Source organism: Copadichromis virginalis, linkage group LG16 (genome assembly GCF_057382275.1).
Source record: "Copadichromis virginalis isolate Kocher_CV1m ecotype Utaka linkage group LG16, C_Virginalis_male_GT1.1, whole genome shotgun sequence".
NCBI classification, from domain to species: domain Eukaryota; kingdom Metazoa; phylum Chordata; class Actinopteri; order Cichliformes; family Cichlidae; genus Copadichromis; species Copadichromis virginalis.
The window spans coordinates 20,231,439-20,249,104 of record NC_140633.1 but is presented as its reverse complement, the minus strand read 5'-3'; the positions used below and the strand labels follow the sequence as shown (position 1 = coordinate 20,249,104).

Here is a 17,666-nt window from a genome sequence, read left to right as displayed (position 1 = left end):
TTGATCTTGCTTTCATTTGTCCAATGAATTTCTGTTTTCCCATCTTAAGGATGGCTTGTTTCACCTGCATAAAGAACTCCTTTAACCACATTTTTCACAAAATCTTCCAAATGCAAGCACCACACCTCAAATCAACTCCAGGCCATTTAGTTGTTTAATAGATAATGACATACCCTCAAATCAAAGCTGAGAGTCTACACATTATGTCCATTTGTTTTAGCATGTATTTAATGTTTTGGCTGCTCTAGGACAGTAATAATAAGGCATATTTTATTTCATTCATTTATTGTAGTGTGTACCATTTATGCACGCATGTACAGTAGATGATTCTGTGGAAAATTAAGTTGGAAAAAAGTTTGAATTCAATTCCTACTATGCTACATTTCTTTGTACAAACCTCAGTATCTTCAGTTACATTTGGTTAGACAAGTACAACTACAGAGAGCTGAAAGCCACTTCTCTCTGTCATATTTTCAGCAAACCTGTCTATGCATGCCCACAGTGGCCAGGTGTGGATGGGTTTTATGGGCAGGGCAAAGCCAAGTTGTCCCTCGCAGACCACAAATGGGTGTGCCCACACACAGCCCAGGGGTTTGTGTGGTTTTGGAGCCCCTGTGTAGGTTTTCTGTGGGCGCAAGTCAATATAGGCTAGGTCATGTTTTCCTCAATTTATTATGTTAAGATTAAAATGTTGTATTTATGTTAAGACCAACTTAAATTACACTATAACATAAATAATAACTGCAGCCAGATGCCTCTGGAATATTTTTACATTGTTGTAATATGAATGATCTGAGAACTTCTTCCACCACAGGCTTCAGTTTTGATTGAGAACAGTTGAGAAATACAGTGGGGCTTTTCAAAACAGTCCTCTCTGGTGACATCTGGTGGCCAAAAATATGAAGAACCGCTTGAATCCACAAAATAAAACCAACTGCTTCATTAAGATTGCCCGCTGTACAGAGTGGAATTCTATCTGATATTGGGCCGCCGTTGTGTTGCTTTGAACGTGTATTTTTTTTTTTTTTTTTTTTTTTTTTTGGTGGTTAAAAAAAAAATGGTTTATTTGTTTAATAAATAATTTTGACCAGTAAACTCTCCTTGTTTAAACATGCACCATTGTGTGGTCTTTCTTTGCTTGAGACTTCTTGATGTTGGTAAATACAATAATTGAAAAATACCACGTTACATATGATAATGTACAACACATTATGGAGTATGCTTCTGCTGTGAGGTCCTGCCTCCATGCACTTATGCAATTAACCGCTAGACGGGTATATATATAAATAATATTATATTAGGGAAATTTTCCCAGACATATTTTTGACCTGGGGGTAGAATTGATTGTGAAATGGAAATTGCTTATGAACTTGCAAATGAAAAACATGATGCATTTAAAGTAGCCCTTTTTCATTTTTATTTAAGAAGAGAATTTGTTCCACTGTGCGATGGCCGAACCTGTTCCTTTTCGTGGCGATAATTTCTCCTGCCTTAAGGAAAATCCCTTCACATGGCCCAGAGGAGGCTGGAGCGCACAGAAACTGATAGAGATGCAGTTATACAGTCTAACTGGGCCCCACCAACTATTAGCTAAAGAGAATAAATAAATTCAATCGCTGCACATTTGGCAGACTAACATTTTCAGATTAATTAAACAATAAAATATATATTTTACAACATTACATGTAAAGAGTCAAGTGAAAGTTTTTCTACCGAAGCAGTTAGGTTCTAAATGAAGCTTCGGACGTCACTGATCACATGACTCTGGCCAAACGAAGCAAGCTTCGACACAGTGCTTCTGAAGCAGTGTGCTGATTTTTTTGACACACGCACCGGAGCTTCAAGCGGGCCATCACTACCTCAAACAGTCAGACTCCAAACTCTGCCATGGCCAAGACCAAAGAGCTTTCGAAGGACACCAGGAAAAGTATTGTAGACCTGCACCAGACTGGGAAGAGTGAATCTACAATAGGCAAGCAGCTTGGTGTGAAAAAATCAACTGTGGGAGCAATCATCAGAAAATGGAAGACATACAAGACCACTGATAATCTCCCTCGATCTGGGGCTCCACGCAAGATCTCATCCCGTGGGGTCAAAATGATCATGAGAACGGTGAGCAAAGATCCCAGAACCACACGGGGGGACCTGGTGAATGACCTGCAGAGAGCTGGGACCAAAGTAACAAAGGTCACCATCAGTAACACACTACAACGGCAGGGAATCAAATCCCGCAGTGCCAGACGTGTTCCGCTGCTGAAGCCAGTGCATGTCCAGGCCCGTCCGAAGTTTGCCAGAGAGCACATGGATGATACAGCAGAGGATTGGGAGAATGTCATGTGGTCAGATGAAACCAAAGTAGAACTTTTTGGTATAAACTCAACTCGTCGTGTTTGGAGGAAGAAGAATACTGAGTTGCATCCCAAGAACACCATACCTACTGTGAAGCATGGGGGTGGAAACATCATGCTATGGGGCTGTTTTTCTGCCAAGGGGACAGGACGACTGATCCGTGTTAAGGACAGAATGAATGGGGCCATGTATCGTGAGATTTTGAGCCAAAACCTCCTTCCATCAGTGAGAACTTTGAAGATGAAACGAGGCTGGGTCTTCCAACATGACAATGATCCAAAACACACCGCCCGGGCAACAAAGGAGTGGCTCCGTAAGAAGCATTTGAAAGTCCTGGAGTGGCCTAGCCAGTCTCCAGACCTCAACCCCATAGAAAATCTGTGGCGGGAGTTGAAAGTCCGTGTTGCTCGGCGACAGCCCCAAAACATCACTGCTCTCGAGAAGATCTGCATGGAGGAATGGGCCAAAATACCAGCTACTGTGTGTGCAAACCTGGTAAAGACCTATAGTAAACGTTTGACCTCTGTTATTGCCAACAAAGGTTATGTTACAAAGTATTGAGTTGTATTTTTGTTATTGACCAAATACTTATTTTCCACCCTGATTTACGAATAAATTCTTTACAAATCCTACCATGTGGATTCATGGATTTTTTTTTTCACATTCTGTCTCTCACAGTTGAAGTGTACCTCTGGTGCAAATTACTGACCTCTGTCATCATTTTAGGTGGGGGAACTTGCACAATCGGTGGCTGACTAAATACTTTTTTGCCCCACTGTAGCTTTGCATTTGTTATAAGAAAGGAGGAAGAATAGAAGAATTGTCCGCTCGTTCACCTTGACATAAACAGATCACAATGTTCAGTTTGACTCAGTAACACCTCAACAGCTTCTAGACCAAAATGAACAATCTTGGACGCTATGGACAGGAGACACCTGGAACAGTTAGGGAAATATCCCCATCATCAGACTAGGGATTTTAAATTGCTTCCAGCTTATTAGAACTATTAGTTACAGAGTAAATAACACTGATTCTAAAAATCAACCATATTTGAGCCGACATATATTCTGCAGGACAGCAGCTTGATTTTTTACTTCTTTCACCATGACAACCTTCAAAAAAAATGACAAAAGGTGTTTCAGTGATGAACACATACCAGTAAACATGGATCTGTAGGGCAGAAACTGTTTAATGTATGAGCTATTGAGTTTGACTATAAGTATTGGGACCAATGAATGTACTACTTAAGCCTTTTATTTTTTAGCCAGCTGCTTATACTTTGGTGGAAAAAGTGACTCATATACAATAATGGATGCACAGCAGGAACAGGAAATAACAAGCTTATGGCAAATCTTATAATATTTGTCATTTGTTGTGAGAAGAACAAAAACACCATCTACATATTATTATTATTATTATAAACAGTTTGTCTTCTTTTACTAACAAATTGTCATTATTATTGCTTTTAATCATTTTTTTTTTTTTTGCTATGTGTCCTTATAAGATACTGTATAAATAAAGGTTGTGCTGCATGATCCTTATATGACTTTTACACAGTCTCTGTGGGAATGACAGGCCACACATGAGTGATATCACTACAGTTAAACACAAACATATAGTATGCAGTAGTTACTCGGTTATTTAGCACACGGAGCGTCTTCTCTGCAGTCCCTTCTGCTGAGCGTTGATTGTAAAATTGCCTTATGGTGAATCAGCAGGGGTCGCTGTGGAAATTGCTCTCTGTGGCAAAGTATCCCCGTGTTATGAAAGCACACACGTGAGTTTGTAAACACGAGATAGAGAGAGAGTGGAGGAGGACGGCCATTCTCCCAGCTCAGTAATATGAGGCCTTCTTACTTTCCTTTGGCGCTGTTTGCCAACATCCTGTGTCTGTGTGAGAGCTACACCCTCAGGAGCTCCGTGTCCTGGGTGGTGTCCTCCAACGATGTGGTGGAGGACGGAGACTTGTCGGAGGAGGTCGCCCCGGCGCTGCTGGTGGACAGTGCGGGGCTGTGGAAGCAGGCGTATCCGTCCTCCAACGTCCTCGGAGACAGCGTGGAGAGCCCCGGAGAGCTGGTCAAGCCCGAGGGCGACAGTGCCGCACAGCTTTCCTCTCGCCTGTTTTCATATCGGTTAGAGAAGGTGAAGAAGTCCGCCAGCAGCACTCCTCCCCCGCACCAAGACACAGCAAAGACTGCCAGATACATATCTCATTACAGTGACTGGGGGTACCTGGCCACCATTTCCACTCAAGAAAAGGTAACGCACACAGAGGGGATAGTGGTCCCGGTTCAGGATTTCTTTGCGCATTTAAGCGTAATGGGACAAGCTGAGGAACACGCCCATGTTCTCACCATATTATGAAAAAGATACCCCTCTACCTTTGTGCGTGGACCCTTTGATTTTACACGAAACACGATCAGCTTTTTAAATACACTGATGAAGATTTGAAGAAAATTCACCAGTGAAAATCAAACGCATATGCAGGAAATCACACCGAGTGACAAGTACTGAAAATAGCCTTAAAAAAATCTCCTTACGCAAGACCAGAACTGAGATCAGCCCGAAGTGCCCTTGGGATACACCCTGCGTATGTAATGTGAATTTAACTGAGAAATAGCTTCAGTCTAATGGGTGAAGCTCTGCATGGATGGGTGTCCTTCTCGAGCTTCTCCCATCTCAACAAACGAGCTCCATCTGTTTGTTATTTTAAAATGGAGCTCATGAATTTGCTGTTGCACTAAAAACTCTTCCGAGTGATCTCAAATATCAAAGCTGAAGGCATAGCTGTTCTGTTAAGCTTTTGGAAACTGCTGATTTCTGGAACTGATTGGTTGTCATTGGGATATTTCATGTAAAAACTTCATTACATTTTTTAGGATCACGTTTATTTCATTTTAGTGTAATTTTATTGGTTTTATGCGCTAAAATTTACTTACTTAAAACAAGCACAAAGGATCTGTGTTGCTTAAAACCTATGTCTTTATAAATGCATAAAAATATAAGTTTCTATATACTGTAAAAATATAGCACATTTTTTTATGTGTGTGTGTGTACAGATCAAAGGTCTTCCTTTTGGAAACATCTTCTCAGTGAGTGATGGACCACTGGACAACAGCACTGGAGTCATCTATTTTTATGTGACTCCAATGGACAACACTGTGGCAGACCTGAAAAGCAACCCCTATGCTTCTCTCACCTTCTCAGAGGCTGAGGGGGAATTCTGCAGGTAATCTAAATGTTGTTCTGTGGGGGGGAAAAACACCCATCTATCTGATTATTGAGATTCTCTAGCCAGATGCTCTTAGGTGTTGATTTAGACACAGAGGGGATTGGCCTTTTTTCACTCACAGCCTCTAGACTGGCACTTGATAATCATACTGCACAGTCTATGCAGTCTTTAAAGTCCCATATTAAAGCTCACATTTTTACCTTGGCTGTTAATTTCAGTTAACTTTGAGTCTCATTAGGTATTCTTGTGTTGTTGCTTCTGTCAGTTTGTTTTTAGTCACATTTTATTGTATTTGTTTTTTTTTTATGAGTTATTTTATTGTATTTATTTTATTGATCGCAGTTTTTGTCTCGTTTGCATTTGTAAAGCATGTTGGTCAACCTTGTCGCTTTTAAATGTGCTGTAGAAATAAAATTGACATTATTGCTCATTTAATAAAACACAAAGTGAAATAACAGTTTTAGATATGAAAGAAGCTTTCTTAAAAATATGCCCTAATTACTTCAAGAGAAAGATCATGGATGTAGTGAAGCAGGACATGCAGAGGAGGATGGAGAGGTATAGAGTGGCAACCCTTAAAGAGAGCTGCTGAAAGAAGATGTTTTGAGCTTCAAACAGTTTCCACAAACTAGTTGACACAGTAATCTTGGGGATTTTGGGACAGTTTGCTTGTTTGGTCTAACCTCAGCTAAATCACTGCTGTAGCTTTCTGAAACACTACATACAGCTGTGTGTCTTGCAATGTTGAATGCTCTCCTGTGTGTGTGTGTGTGTGTGTGTGTGTGTGTGTGTGTGTTCTTTTTAAGGCAAATGGTGTACGATCCAGAGGATCCCAGATGTGCTCGACTCACGCTCACGGGCAAGATGATCGAGGTGGCCCCGGAGGAGCTTGCGTTTGCGAAGGAGGCAGTGTTCTCAAGGTAACAGAGCATGTAGAACAGGGGTGCCCAATCCCGGTCCTCGAGAGCTACTATCCTGCAGCTTTTAGATGCATCCCTACTCCGACACAGCTGAATCAAATGGTTTGATCTCTTCAGCATGCCATCATGTTTGGCAAAGGCCTGATAACAAGCCATTCATGTGATTCAGGTGTGTGGGAACAAGGATGCATCTAAAAGCTGCAGGACGGTAGCTCTCGAGGACCGGGATTGGGCACCCCTGATGTAGAAGATGTATTTTCCTTAGGGAAACACCATTTGGCATGCGTGACATGTATCCTGATATTTTGCACAATGTTTCAAAGGCATCCTGTTATGGCAAAGTGGCCAGTGGGACACAAGTGGTTCTTCATGAAGCTGGAGTTGATTCAGATCTGGCTGCAAGACTGGGTCGGGGGTACAACGCTCATTCCGCTGGAGGACTACTTTAAAGCTACTCCTTTCTGAGAATATCCCTCACAAATGCTATCTGCCCCACAGATATCACTCCAGTAAGGTGTTCGCAAATTCACAAAGCAGAATGTGCAAAGAATGTTTTACATCTTGTTTAAAATCCTGTTTCAATTCATCTGTAAGGCAGGGGTTGTTCTTCATGCCTACATTTTCTCTTCTTTCATATCTTTGTTTGTCACACAAGATCAGTTACTTGTGTTTGATGCGTGAATGTATTTATAGTCAATAAATGACTTAAACTCCTCACATCTGTGAATGCAGTTTGTATGAAACATAGATTGTTTGTTGATTGCATCTTGGGTTCACACTAAGATGCGTTTTCTTTAAAGAAATAAAATTAATATTGTGCATATTATTTAAAGTAAATATAAATTTGTTGTCTATTGTTAGTATTAACTGATTCACACTCCTAAACCTGTCATTTTCATTTTTAAACAAATATGGTGATTGTGTTATTAACAACAGAACATAGAAAACAAATCTAATGTTTAAATTGAGATATTTTACTGCTGCATGAAAAAAACCAACTCATTTTGAATTTGACAGCAACTTGTTTCAAAAAACATTGGGCAGCTACTTTTTGCACAGTTAAACCCTTTTAAATTTCATATTCGAATATGAATATGCTTCTTGTAGTTTAAGTCTTATTATTTGCTTGCATTATGTTCTGCGTTGAGAGGGTGCCAAGCTAAAGTTTTGGGCACTAGATGGTGCACTTAATGCGTGTTGGGGGGAAAAAATAGCCGGTTGGTGGAAAAAGCACAAGTTTGACATTATAGAGTTTTCTAGTAATTTCACAACAATTCCCACGTCAATAATGCTGGTTTATTTTATTTTTTAGGTTTCATCTACAGTGGGGGATTTGAAACTTAAAAATGATTGTGTTAAAGTTGGAGTGAGAATTTAACAGATTTTTTTTTCCAGGTGCAGCAATGATAGCTTTAAACAAAGATATGAAAATACCAGTCCTTTCAAACGCCTGGAATGACTGCATGCTCGTCCCGTCGTGAGTTGCACCACTGTTGTCGACCACAACAGTGAGTCGAGTGAGTGCTTTATTTTGAAGGTTCTTACCGGAAGCCCAGTTTGCATATACTACCGTATGGGGCACGTTAATTTCCCTAAAAAAGCACCCAAGGTAGACCGGTTTATTTATATAACATGTAAAAAAAAATCATTTGCGCTTGGTTAATTTTAGGGGTTGTGTTAATTGAGGTGTGCCGTAGAACTCCTCCGCGACAGTCAGCGCAGAATGAGCCCCCTGTCCGCTTGGCTTTAGTTTACCCGGGTGGTTTCAACTTCGTGTTAGCTCGTCAGCTAAGTAGCTAACAGACGTTCTGTCGCAGTATGCGGGTCGACTAGCAGTGACGGTTAAAACTTGGTTGTTTTGTGGAAGAGGCTCAGTGAGTTAGCCGCACTCTACCGTGTTTATTTGTGTATGTTTTAACCCTGCTCTCCGTTAAAGCGAAATCAACGTGATTCGAGGCGTAGCCTTTAGGACACCGTCAGCGACCCATCAGCCTATCCCGGACGATCAGTAGTCACACTGTTGAGATGACATCTACTTGTAACTTGTAGCTTAACGGCTGGCTTTGAAAACACTATGGATTGTATTGGCAACTAGTTCGTTCTTTTTAAACCCACAATGTAAGCTATATTGTCTCACAAACAAAGCAGCCGACTGATAACCGATAGGCTAGGTTAGCACGTATGTTTTTTTAGTCCCGCGAACAACGAAAAGAGAAGACGCTCCGACAGGGCTACAGCAGCGCCCTTGTTTCCGTGCGGAGAAGTCGGTGTTCACCCTCCCCGTTAAGCGGAGCGTTTTTACGGGTTGAAGCACCCTATGCCCGTGCCTACGCCCGTCTCCACATCCTGAAGCCAGAGAGAGAGAGAGACGGAGGGAGGGAGGCAGTGGCAGCTCCGGGGTCCCCGACACTCAGCCGAGGAGAGGCATCGCTGAAATGAGATGAGGCTCAGAAATGGAACTGTGGCCACTGCACTTATCTTCTTCACGTCTTTCCTTAGTCTCTCTTGGTATACAGCGTGGCAGAATGGCAAAGGTAAGTTGGACATTTATGTCATCTCGGTTATCCCCCCCACCCCGTATAAAAAAATGTCAGAAGGATCGACGGTCTCTAGACGAGGCCTGGTTAACAAGCTGGCAGGCAGAAAGCTGAAGCATGACCAGCAAGCAGCATGTCTTAAGACACAGCAGGTGAAGTCACCCATCCCGTGGAACTGGTTTCAACGTGGTAATGCGTAATAACCCGTGTTATTGCTATAATAAATGGATGGAGTTCTTTTGTTTTAAGCTTTATTGTGCCCCATCTCCTGTCCCAGTTAATCATACCCAAAGTGCTGTTTCCAGCCATCCTCACTAACTTAGGGATAATCTAGTTTGCCCCTGCCAGGCAAAACCTCTAGATAATTACGCCATTCACTAACATTAGGTTTCTGCATACACGTCTTTTAATGACTCTCATCTGAGCATTACATGTCAGGCATCTGTGCCTGAGCTTATTACACAAGTGTGGCTGTGTTACAGTACACAGCTTATGGCTGAGTGCTTACTTTCCAGTGTGGTGTGGGCAGGAATATGGGCCTTGGTCTTGTTACCAGCAGGGTGTAAATAATTGCAGCCCGTATATAAATTTCAAACCAGGGATTCAGGTTGTGATTACTGCAGATCGTATCAGCTTGATGAAATGTTTTCTTTTAAATGGAGCAGGCTCAGACTGGTGATTATATGAAAGTGGGCGTATGGGGGGGTAGAGGTTATGAGATGATGCCACCATAAATGTTGCACCTGTTGATACAGTTAGTAAGTCTGTATGGGATAAAGCTATGGCAGGTCAGTCTGTTCAATTTGACAGTTGTCACAAGCCAACAAAATTATAATACTGGCTCCTGGTCTTTATATAAATCCTTAACATGTACTGTTTAATTGTGGCTCACAATGTAGATGATGTGCTCACCTGTACAAATTATAAACCATTAAGGTTGCCATTAAAAATACAGTGCATGTGTCCAACCATGGTTATCCAGTAGCAAGTGTATGAGACAATTTGTTATTTTAAATTTGACTTCACACTTGTCCACAAACCATCTCCACATCTCATCCCTGTGAACACAATAACTCAGCTGCTCTGTGAGGATATTTCCTCAAACTTGGCAGAAATAGTCTTGTATGCATGGATGAAGTGATTGAATATTTGTGCTCTGACAGAATAAAATAATGAAGTCACAACTTTTTATCCCAAAAGGTCACCTTCAATTTGACATAATCATACCCTGTATGAATACGTATCTGGACATTATACAACGGCGTAACTCAGGAAGACAAAGGTTGACTGTAAATAAATGTAGCCTGGGGTGGGCGGTTTAATTTGTTCAAACTTAAAATAAATTTTTTGCTTCTCAATTGGCTAAAATAACAGAAAAATACACAGATTTATTTTAGATAGTTAAAAATAGTTTTAGTTAAAATGACATTTTCCCTTCCCATTATCACCAACTGCGTACATTTAGGTGTTTGTCTGATTGTTGGAGTTTCACTTTTTATTTGTTATTCCAGGATTTTTACTGTACAATGAAAAGCGATTTGAGATGACCGTTGCTGTGATTTGGTGCTATATAAATAATTAAAATCCCAAATAACTATTTTGAACCTGGTAAATCTGTGATTGCTGCCAATAGTCTTCAATTGTAACACTGAAATTGTGGTAATTGAGTATTTGGTTGCGAGCCAGGTGTGCTTTAGAATTTGTAGCTTCCTTGCAGCAACACTCAAATCTGACATTTTTTATACTGTTATTGCCACAACTAAGTGTTCACACTGGGCTTTATTTGTGAAGCTTGTAAATACCTGCAAGGAATTTGACTTTTGTGTTACTCACAATAAAATCACTCCCTAATTGTAGACATACAATTAGAACAAGAAAAAAAAGCTCAGCAAAGTTATTTCGGGTGATTGTTCCTGTTTCACACATTAAAGTCTTAATATACAGTCAACGTCTGTAATGAAACAGAAAAATACAGATATGAAAATGTGACCTGTCTGGCAAGTTGAGCTGATAGTTCTGTTTTTCCTAGAGTCTTGTGGTAATGAAATCCAAACATTGCTCAGTATGGAGTTATTATAACATAGATTTGATCTTGTCCTAGAAGGAGAAGAACTGGTGTCACTTAAAACACAAACCATTAACTTAAGGGCGATCGTGGCTCAAGAGTTGGGAGTTCGCCTTGTAATCGGAAGGTTGCCGGTTCGAGCCCTGGCTTGGACAGTCTCGGTCGTTGTGTCCTTGGGCGAGACACTTCACCCGTTGCCTACTGGTGGTGGTCAGAGGGCCCGGTGGCGCCAGTGTCCGGCAGCCTCGCCTCTGTCAGTGCGCCCCAGGGTGGCTGTGGCTACAATGTAGCTTACCATCACCAGTGTGTGAATGGGTGGATGACTGGATATGTAAAGCGCTTTGGGGTCCTTAGGGACTAGTAAAGCGCTATATAAATACAGGCCATTTACCATTTTATTGTATTCAGCTCGGCCTTCGCAGCGGCAGTTAAAGCTCTATGCTCAAAACAAGGATCCTGAAACTGACCTGAACTCCGCTGTTGTCAGTTTTATTACAGCGCTTGTGACTTTCTTAGTGTGAAAACATCTTTGTAGACGAGGGCTACACAGACGGATGCAGTAATGCTGCTATTTAAAGAAAAATGCTTTGAGCTGAAAGATCTCAACATGCTAGAGCTTAAAGGATCCCTGTGGAGCATTTGACCTCTGTGCTTTTTTTTTCTTCTTCTTCTGAGTGGCTCCCTGTTTTTGTTTGTCACATGCACGAGCACGAGTGTGTATGTGCAAGACCTCTCATGCACAGTGTCAAATACAATTCACACAAGTCCACTCATCTATGGTTGCAGGAAGATGCCAGGAATGTGCCAACAAAGGCTGGGAAAAACAAGATTGCCAGCTAATAGACGTGCATGTAAACGGATGTTGGTTTTTAAGCTTTATTTGTGCCGTGGTGGCCTGGGGTTTGTGTGTTTGCTTGCAGTTTTGTATATGAAACAAGCTCTTCTTTATGCTTTGTTGGCAAATTGGCCTTTAATGTGATTGTGCTTTTATTATTTGGAGCATTCCTTTCCTAAATGCCGTCTTTGTGTTGAAGTTTTGTTTATGTCTGCATATGCTAAGCTACAGCGCAATAACATGATCCTGAAATAGGGGGGAAAAAATGCATATTTTAAAGAAAATTAGCCGTGACTTTGTTGTTTGTGTGCATCTGTCTCTCGTGTTCTATCTATTGTTAAAAACACCAAACTGTGGGAGTGGGACAGATAAAAGCTATTTAGTTAGAATTAATAAAAATAAATTGTAATTAAAAGCTATATAGCACTTACATGTACACTTAGATTTTTTATTTTTAGAAAGTGATCTAATCACTCAGGCTGTATAATATTTATCAGATCTGTTCCTATAGTGCATTTCATAGTATTAATTCTCCTGATTAGTGTGTGGCTTTTACACGTGTCTTTAGGTATTTTATCTTGTGTTTCACTGGCTCATGGTCTCTGTGCTTTTTCTTATGTTAACACGTGATGCTTTAGCACAGATTGCTTTTCTGTTTTTAATCATATTTTTTATATCATATTATTTCTTACTGTGGGAATAAATGGCTTTTACTCTTAACTCTGGCCAATGTGAGCACTTCTAGTGTTGAACATGAACTCAGGCAGTGAATAATTTTAAAAATGTAAATGTTCAAAACCTCTTTAAGTACCGGTAAGTGTTTTTCAGTGGACTGGGTTGTATAGATAAATATTTGTAGCTCAAAGAGCAATTTCTTTATTGGAGTAGAAAGATTACCTATCAGTTGTTTTTTTTTTTCCCTCTTTTTGTTTTGCATTAACCTTTGCTTCTGATAGCCTGTTCTGTTGCTGGTCACTTGACTGCTGTGAATGAGCACTGTGCCAGTCAGCTGTCCAAACACTCTACGGTGAATGACTCTCCAGAATGTGTACTTCTCTGTCAGTCTCCTTCTTTCCCTAGTGAGAAGCTGCTCTCTACTATCTCTTTGGTTATATCTCAAGTAGATCAAAACAACAAGAACAAGCTAGATAAAGACGAATAATATAGGTGAGCTTTGAGTTGCTCAAACAGTATGGTGAGGTCCTCTCTTTTTGTGTCAAAGAAGAAATGCGTATCCACATTTCTGTGTATTTCCTCACAATGAGCATGTCATTGTCGTTTGTTATCATAAATGGGTAGGGCTTTGCAAATATATATCATTTCCTTTCCATCCACAGCAAAGTTCACACACATTAATAACAACCTTGTTTGTCATGAACCTTAGATATGATACCATCATTGTGATTGCCCCCACATGTTGCTTTAAACATTTTTTTCCATTTAGTATTTTTTTTCCTTCAGGCATAGTCAAATCAAGGGGCCTTTGTATTCAAAAACTTTACATTTAGGGTGTTTATATAGTTTAATGCAGTTTTAAATACTGTTGGAAGAAAGGAAAATTAAAATCCTACTGATCTCTGTAAATGATTTAATTAATTCTGCTTGGAATATCTATGGAGGGAAAAAAACAAGTGATTTTTATAGTCTTTATAACTTTGTCTTGCATTTCATTCCTATTATTCATTCTTGTAGTATGTGACAGCAGTCTCCTTGTGTTAAGACATCACATGAGGAACTTTAAAAGCCATCTTTCAGAACCATCTGATCAGTGTTGTTCTCTTTGAAGGAAGTTGAGTGTCTTGGCTGCTTTTACACAGTTGAAGTTACAAAAATTATGTGTTGCAGATGTTTTAAAAGCACTCAGTGTTTCATACAGTTGTTTAGGACGTAGTCCGTTATTTTGAGACTAGGATAGTGCCAGTTCTGTGCTTATAGTTTCAGCAGATTCGGTCAATCTTCAGTGTCACGCACAAAACACCCTTTAGTTATGGAAATGTCACTTCCTCCTTGCCTTCCCTGAGTGCATTCCCCTCCCCTCCTCATTGTTTAAAGGCATGACTTCTTCCATCATTGCATCAGTCCAAACACAATGGGACAAAAATAGCTTGTGCTAAAGGAGAAAAAAGCAGGCAGATTCTATAAGGTGGGCTAGCGATGTAGTTTATTAGTTTGATTGGGAGAAGATACGGCTTGCACATTTTGGTTCTTCTTTGTGATATCTGGCTGTGTGTGCAATTGTGTGTGTTTGCTTTTTGGCTTTTGGACTTTGTGAGGTAGGGCTGTCTGCCAGACAAAAGTAGCCTGGAAGGAAGAAGAGTATAAAGACTAAATCTTAAAAGAGGGAATAGAAAAGCCTGAGGTGGGCTCTTATTGTGGAGAGAAAAGGCAGATAGTGCTGACATAGCAGAGAAACACTAAGATGCTTTTTTTTGTGGAAAGTTGAGTGTTTCTTGGGGGGGGGTGTTGAGCCTACAACTAACTTTCAAGATCACAAAACAGGCCTTTATATTTCTGAGGTACATAGCATTTTATTTTTTAGATATTGCAAATCCCCGATTGTCCTTAACTATAACATACACGTAATTTAAGCGTTGAGCTCACCCTGAAAGCACGACTCACAAGCACGACTGCAGTGTTTGCTACAGTCATCTTGATATCTTTCCACTTCACCCTGTAGTCCACTGATTACTGGTCAGACTACTTTATCAGATGCATTATAATATAAAATACACTATCATTTACCGTTGCCAAAGGCGGTGTTTTCAGACTAAATCTTTTGCAGTGCCAAGCTCGTTCAGTTTATTGTCATGTCGACTGTAGCACTGAATCTTAATAACATTTGAGAAGAGGTTCCAGTAAACATTTGCTTGAAAAATGAATTGATTAGACAGCAGAGTGTTTTATGTTAGTCAACTAATCTGTATATCAACATATTCTTTCAGCCCCCCAAAAAGCTTTTAATTGACTCGAAGCTTCAAGTCCCAATGGATATCATTAAAAAATTGATTGGACACGACTCTGAAAGTGGAGTTTCCAAAAAAGAGCGCTAGCCTTGGCTGAACGTGGCCTTACAGCAGCCAAGAGGAGGCAGAGGAGTGGAAGTGAGCCGAGTAAGGCTGTGCTCTGAGTTCAACGCTGTCAGACAGCACGATCTTCCATTAAGAGAAACGACCGGCTGCCAGAGTTTGTCATGACTTTTAGCACAATGGAGGGAGAATAGTGGGTGGAGGTCAGGAGCAACTAGAGCTGGGCGATAGAACGATAACGATATGTATCGCGATATAACTTTTACTCGATAGAGAAATTAAGCTATCGCGATAGACCTCGCCGCTCCTGTCCTCAAAAAAAAAAAAAAAAAAAAAGGTCAGCCAATCCAAATTAAGTAGCGCAGAGCCGAACCAATCACAGCTGCAGCGTCACGTCGCGTGACTTGTTACGTACAGCACAAGTGCCAAGCCGCACGTGTGTTTGTTTGGGAAGCAGCCAGCGGGTAATGGAGCCAGCGCGTAATGGAGGAAATGAGTGTGCCGACTAGAAAAATCAACCGAGCGTGACCGAAGAGAAAACAGATGATGGTTCCAATGCCGGAGAGATTGTCAAACGGAAGAGCCATAGAAGTTCCGTAGTGTGAAGGTATTTCGGCTATTTCAAGTCTGACAAAAAACAGAGTAGCGTGCACTGTAAATTGTGCCGAAAGCAAGTCTGGAAATACAATAAACTGGTGCATGCGTCACACTGTGCGCCACGTTATTGTTTCGGTGAAATGAATTTCTACAATACTGTTACTGTTAATTCTACTCTCTGCAGTGTTTAAATGCTTACATATACACACAGTTACTGTCCCTCCACACTTACGACTCGGTTCTGCTTCTATGCCCCAGCTTTGTTTACTTTTTCCCACCGAGGCTTCTAGACTTCTGATTGGCCAACATTTAGGCACGGTTAGGAATCTAGCGCCACCTGCTGCTTTGGCATGTTCATAGCAGCGTTTTCCTTCATTTCTGCCTTTATGTGTGGACGGGATTATTTTTTAAAACGAAAACGGAAAATCTCCGTTTTCAAAAATACCCGTGTACGTGTGGACGTAGCCTCAGTCTCTGACTGGAAGCGCTAATTCGTCATTCGGCTTTTGTCAGACTAAAGTAACTGTTAAAACTGTTTGAAAAGCTCAGCTATACAACAAGGAGAGATTGAGAATTTCCTTTTAGTTCTCAGTTTATTTGATATTGACAAAAGTTAGTCAGTTTTGTCTGTTCTTCTGTAAAACAAACTAAGATTTATTTTTAGAATTAATATTTTGTTTCTAAGTGGAATTGACAATTTAGTCTGTTTTGTTTGTTCTATTTTGAAACTTAAACGCTTTAGCGGCTGCCTTTTGTGTAGTTTGCAATATTTGCCTTTATTTATCTGAAAAAGTCTCATGTTCCTTAAGTACATCTACCCTGTTGAACTTATTATGGGAAATAAATATTTAAATAAAAACAAGCTGCTGATTATTTCACATTTTACTTGTGAGCAACGGCACATTTAAATCTTACAAATATAGTTATTTGGCTTATATCGTGATAGATATCGTTATCGCCTGAAATGAAAAAAACATATCGTGATATGAAAAAATCTCATATCGCCCAGCTCTAGGAGCAACTATGAGGCCATGGCGAGGAAGCAGAATTGAAAATATGGGTGGGAAAGTTGCCAAGGGGGCAAACATTTGTCTGGCTTTTTCAGATACTAATTCCCTACAACTTTTTTTTTCTTTTAATCCTTCATTTTAGTGAAGTGAAATGGGCTGTGGTATTAAAAAAACACACACACCAAAAGGATTAGAGCTGTGCCTTCTTTTTGTCTTCTAACATTTGAAAACTGCTCAGGTAGTATCACTTGCCTACTCAAGGCTTGACTTGCAATTCTTGTCAGAAAAATACTGCAAAAAATCTATACTACAACTTTGTGTTTGTGTGCCAAGTATTTTTTGTGTGGCTGTGTGTGTGTGTGGATGTGCACAAACTGTTTAACCCAAAGATGTTTTAACTGGTGTTAACTAGTGTCACTTGAAAGTAACATCTGTTTGATCTGTTATTACCCTGGTATATATAAAAACAGAGCAGACCAGCAACCCACATATCATGCCTAATATGAATGTGGTCAAAACCTAAATACTCATAAGTTGTGCCAACATTCGGATCGCGTTTAAGCAAAGCCACAAAATTTTGTAATGTTGCCTCTCATGGCATCTGCCTCAGTGGATTTGAATTAAAGCAATCAAAATGAGATTTAAGTGTCGAGTTTTAACTTTATTTCAATGGGATTGACAGAAGTACTGTATTAAGTGTTTAAAAATGTGCTTTCTGTATTGTCCCCAAGTCCTCAAACTAACATTTTAGTATTAGTACATGGCTTGTTTCCTACACTCGTGAGCAAATTCTTTGCCATCAGTGGCTCATATCTTGAACTTGTGCAAATCACCAGATGTCAGGTTTCCTCCCCTGAGAGTATGCCAGGCATCTTATGCTGCTATGTTTTAGCCTAATGTAGGTAACTATGTAAGTAACTATGTATAATCAACACAAAAACACTCGGTCACCAGATTGATTTGGGTATTCATTTGTTTGTACACAAATCATCTTTTGATCCTGTTGACATGCGTATTTGTCATGTAGAAGGAGAGCCGTTAAGTTTGCTTTGACGATTTATCACACTGCTGTATTATCAGACATAGACTGCGTGT

General features: G+C 40.3%; 2 protein-coding genes across 2 annotated transcripts in view; both read left to right on the top strand.

Annotated features, from left to right (window-relative positions):
- Positions 1–4,085: 4,085 nt before the first annotated feature.
- On the top strand, positions 4,086–7,220 carry creg2 (cellular repressor of E1A-stimulated genes 2). Its single transcript, XM_085433656.1, has 4 exons — positions 4,086–4,608; positions 5,409–5,578; positions 6,388–6,501; positions 6,825–7,220. The coding sequence occupies exons 1-4, from the start codon at positions 4,192–4,194 to the stop codon at positions 6,964–6,966; spliced, it is 843 nt and encodes a 280-aa protein (XP_085289782.1). The 5' UTR covers positions 4,086–4,191; the 3' UTR covers positions 6,967–7,220.
- An 830-nt stretch (positions 7,221–8,050) lies between these two features.
- mgat4a (alpha-1,3-mannosyl-glycoprotein 4-beta-N-acetylglucosaminyltransferase A) overlaps positions 8,051–17,666 on the top strand; it is a 30,315-nt gene continuing 20,699 nt past the window's right edge. The window contains exon 1 of the mRNA XM_085433654.1: positions 8,051–9,035. Coding sequence (XP_085289780.1) covers positions 8,942–9,035 — 94 coding nt within the window. The 5' untranslated portion in view covers positions 8,051–8,941. The remainder of the gene's footprint in view (positions 9,036–17,666) is intronic.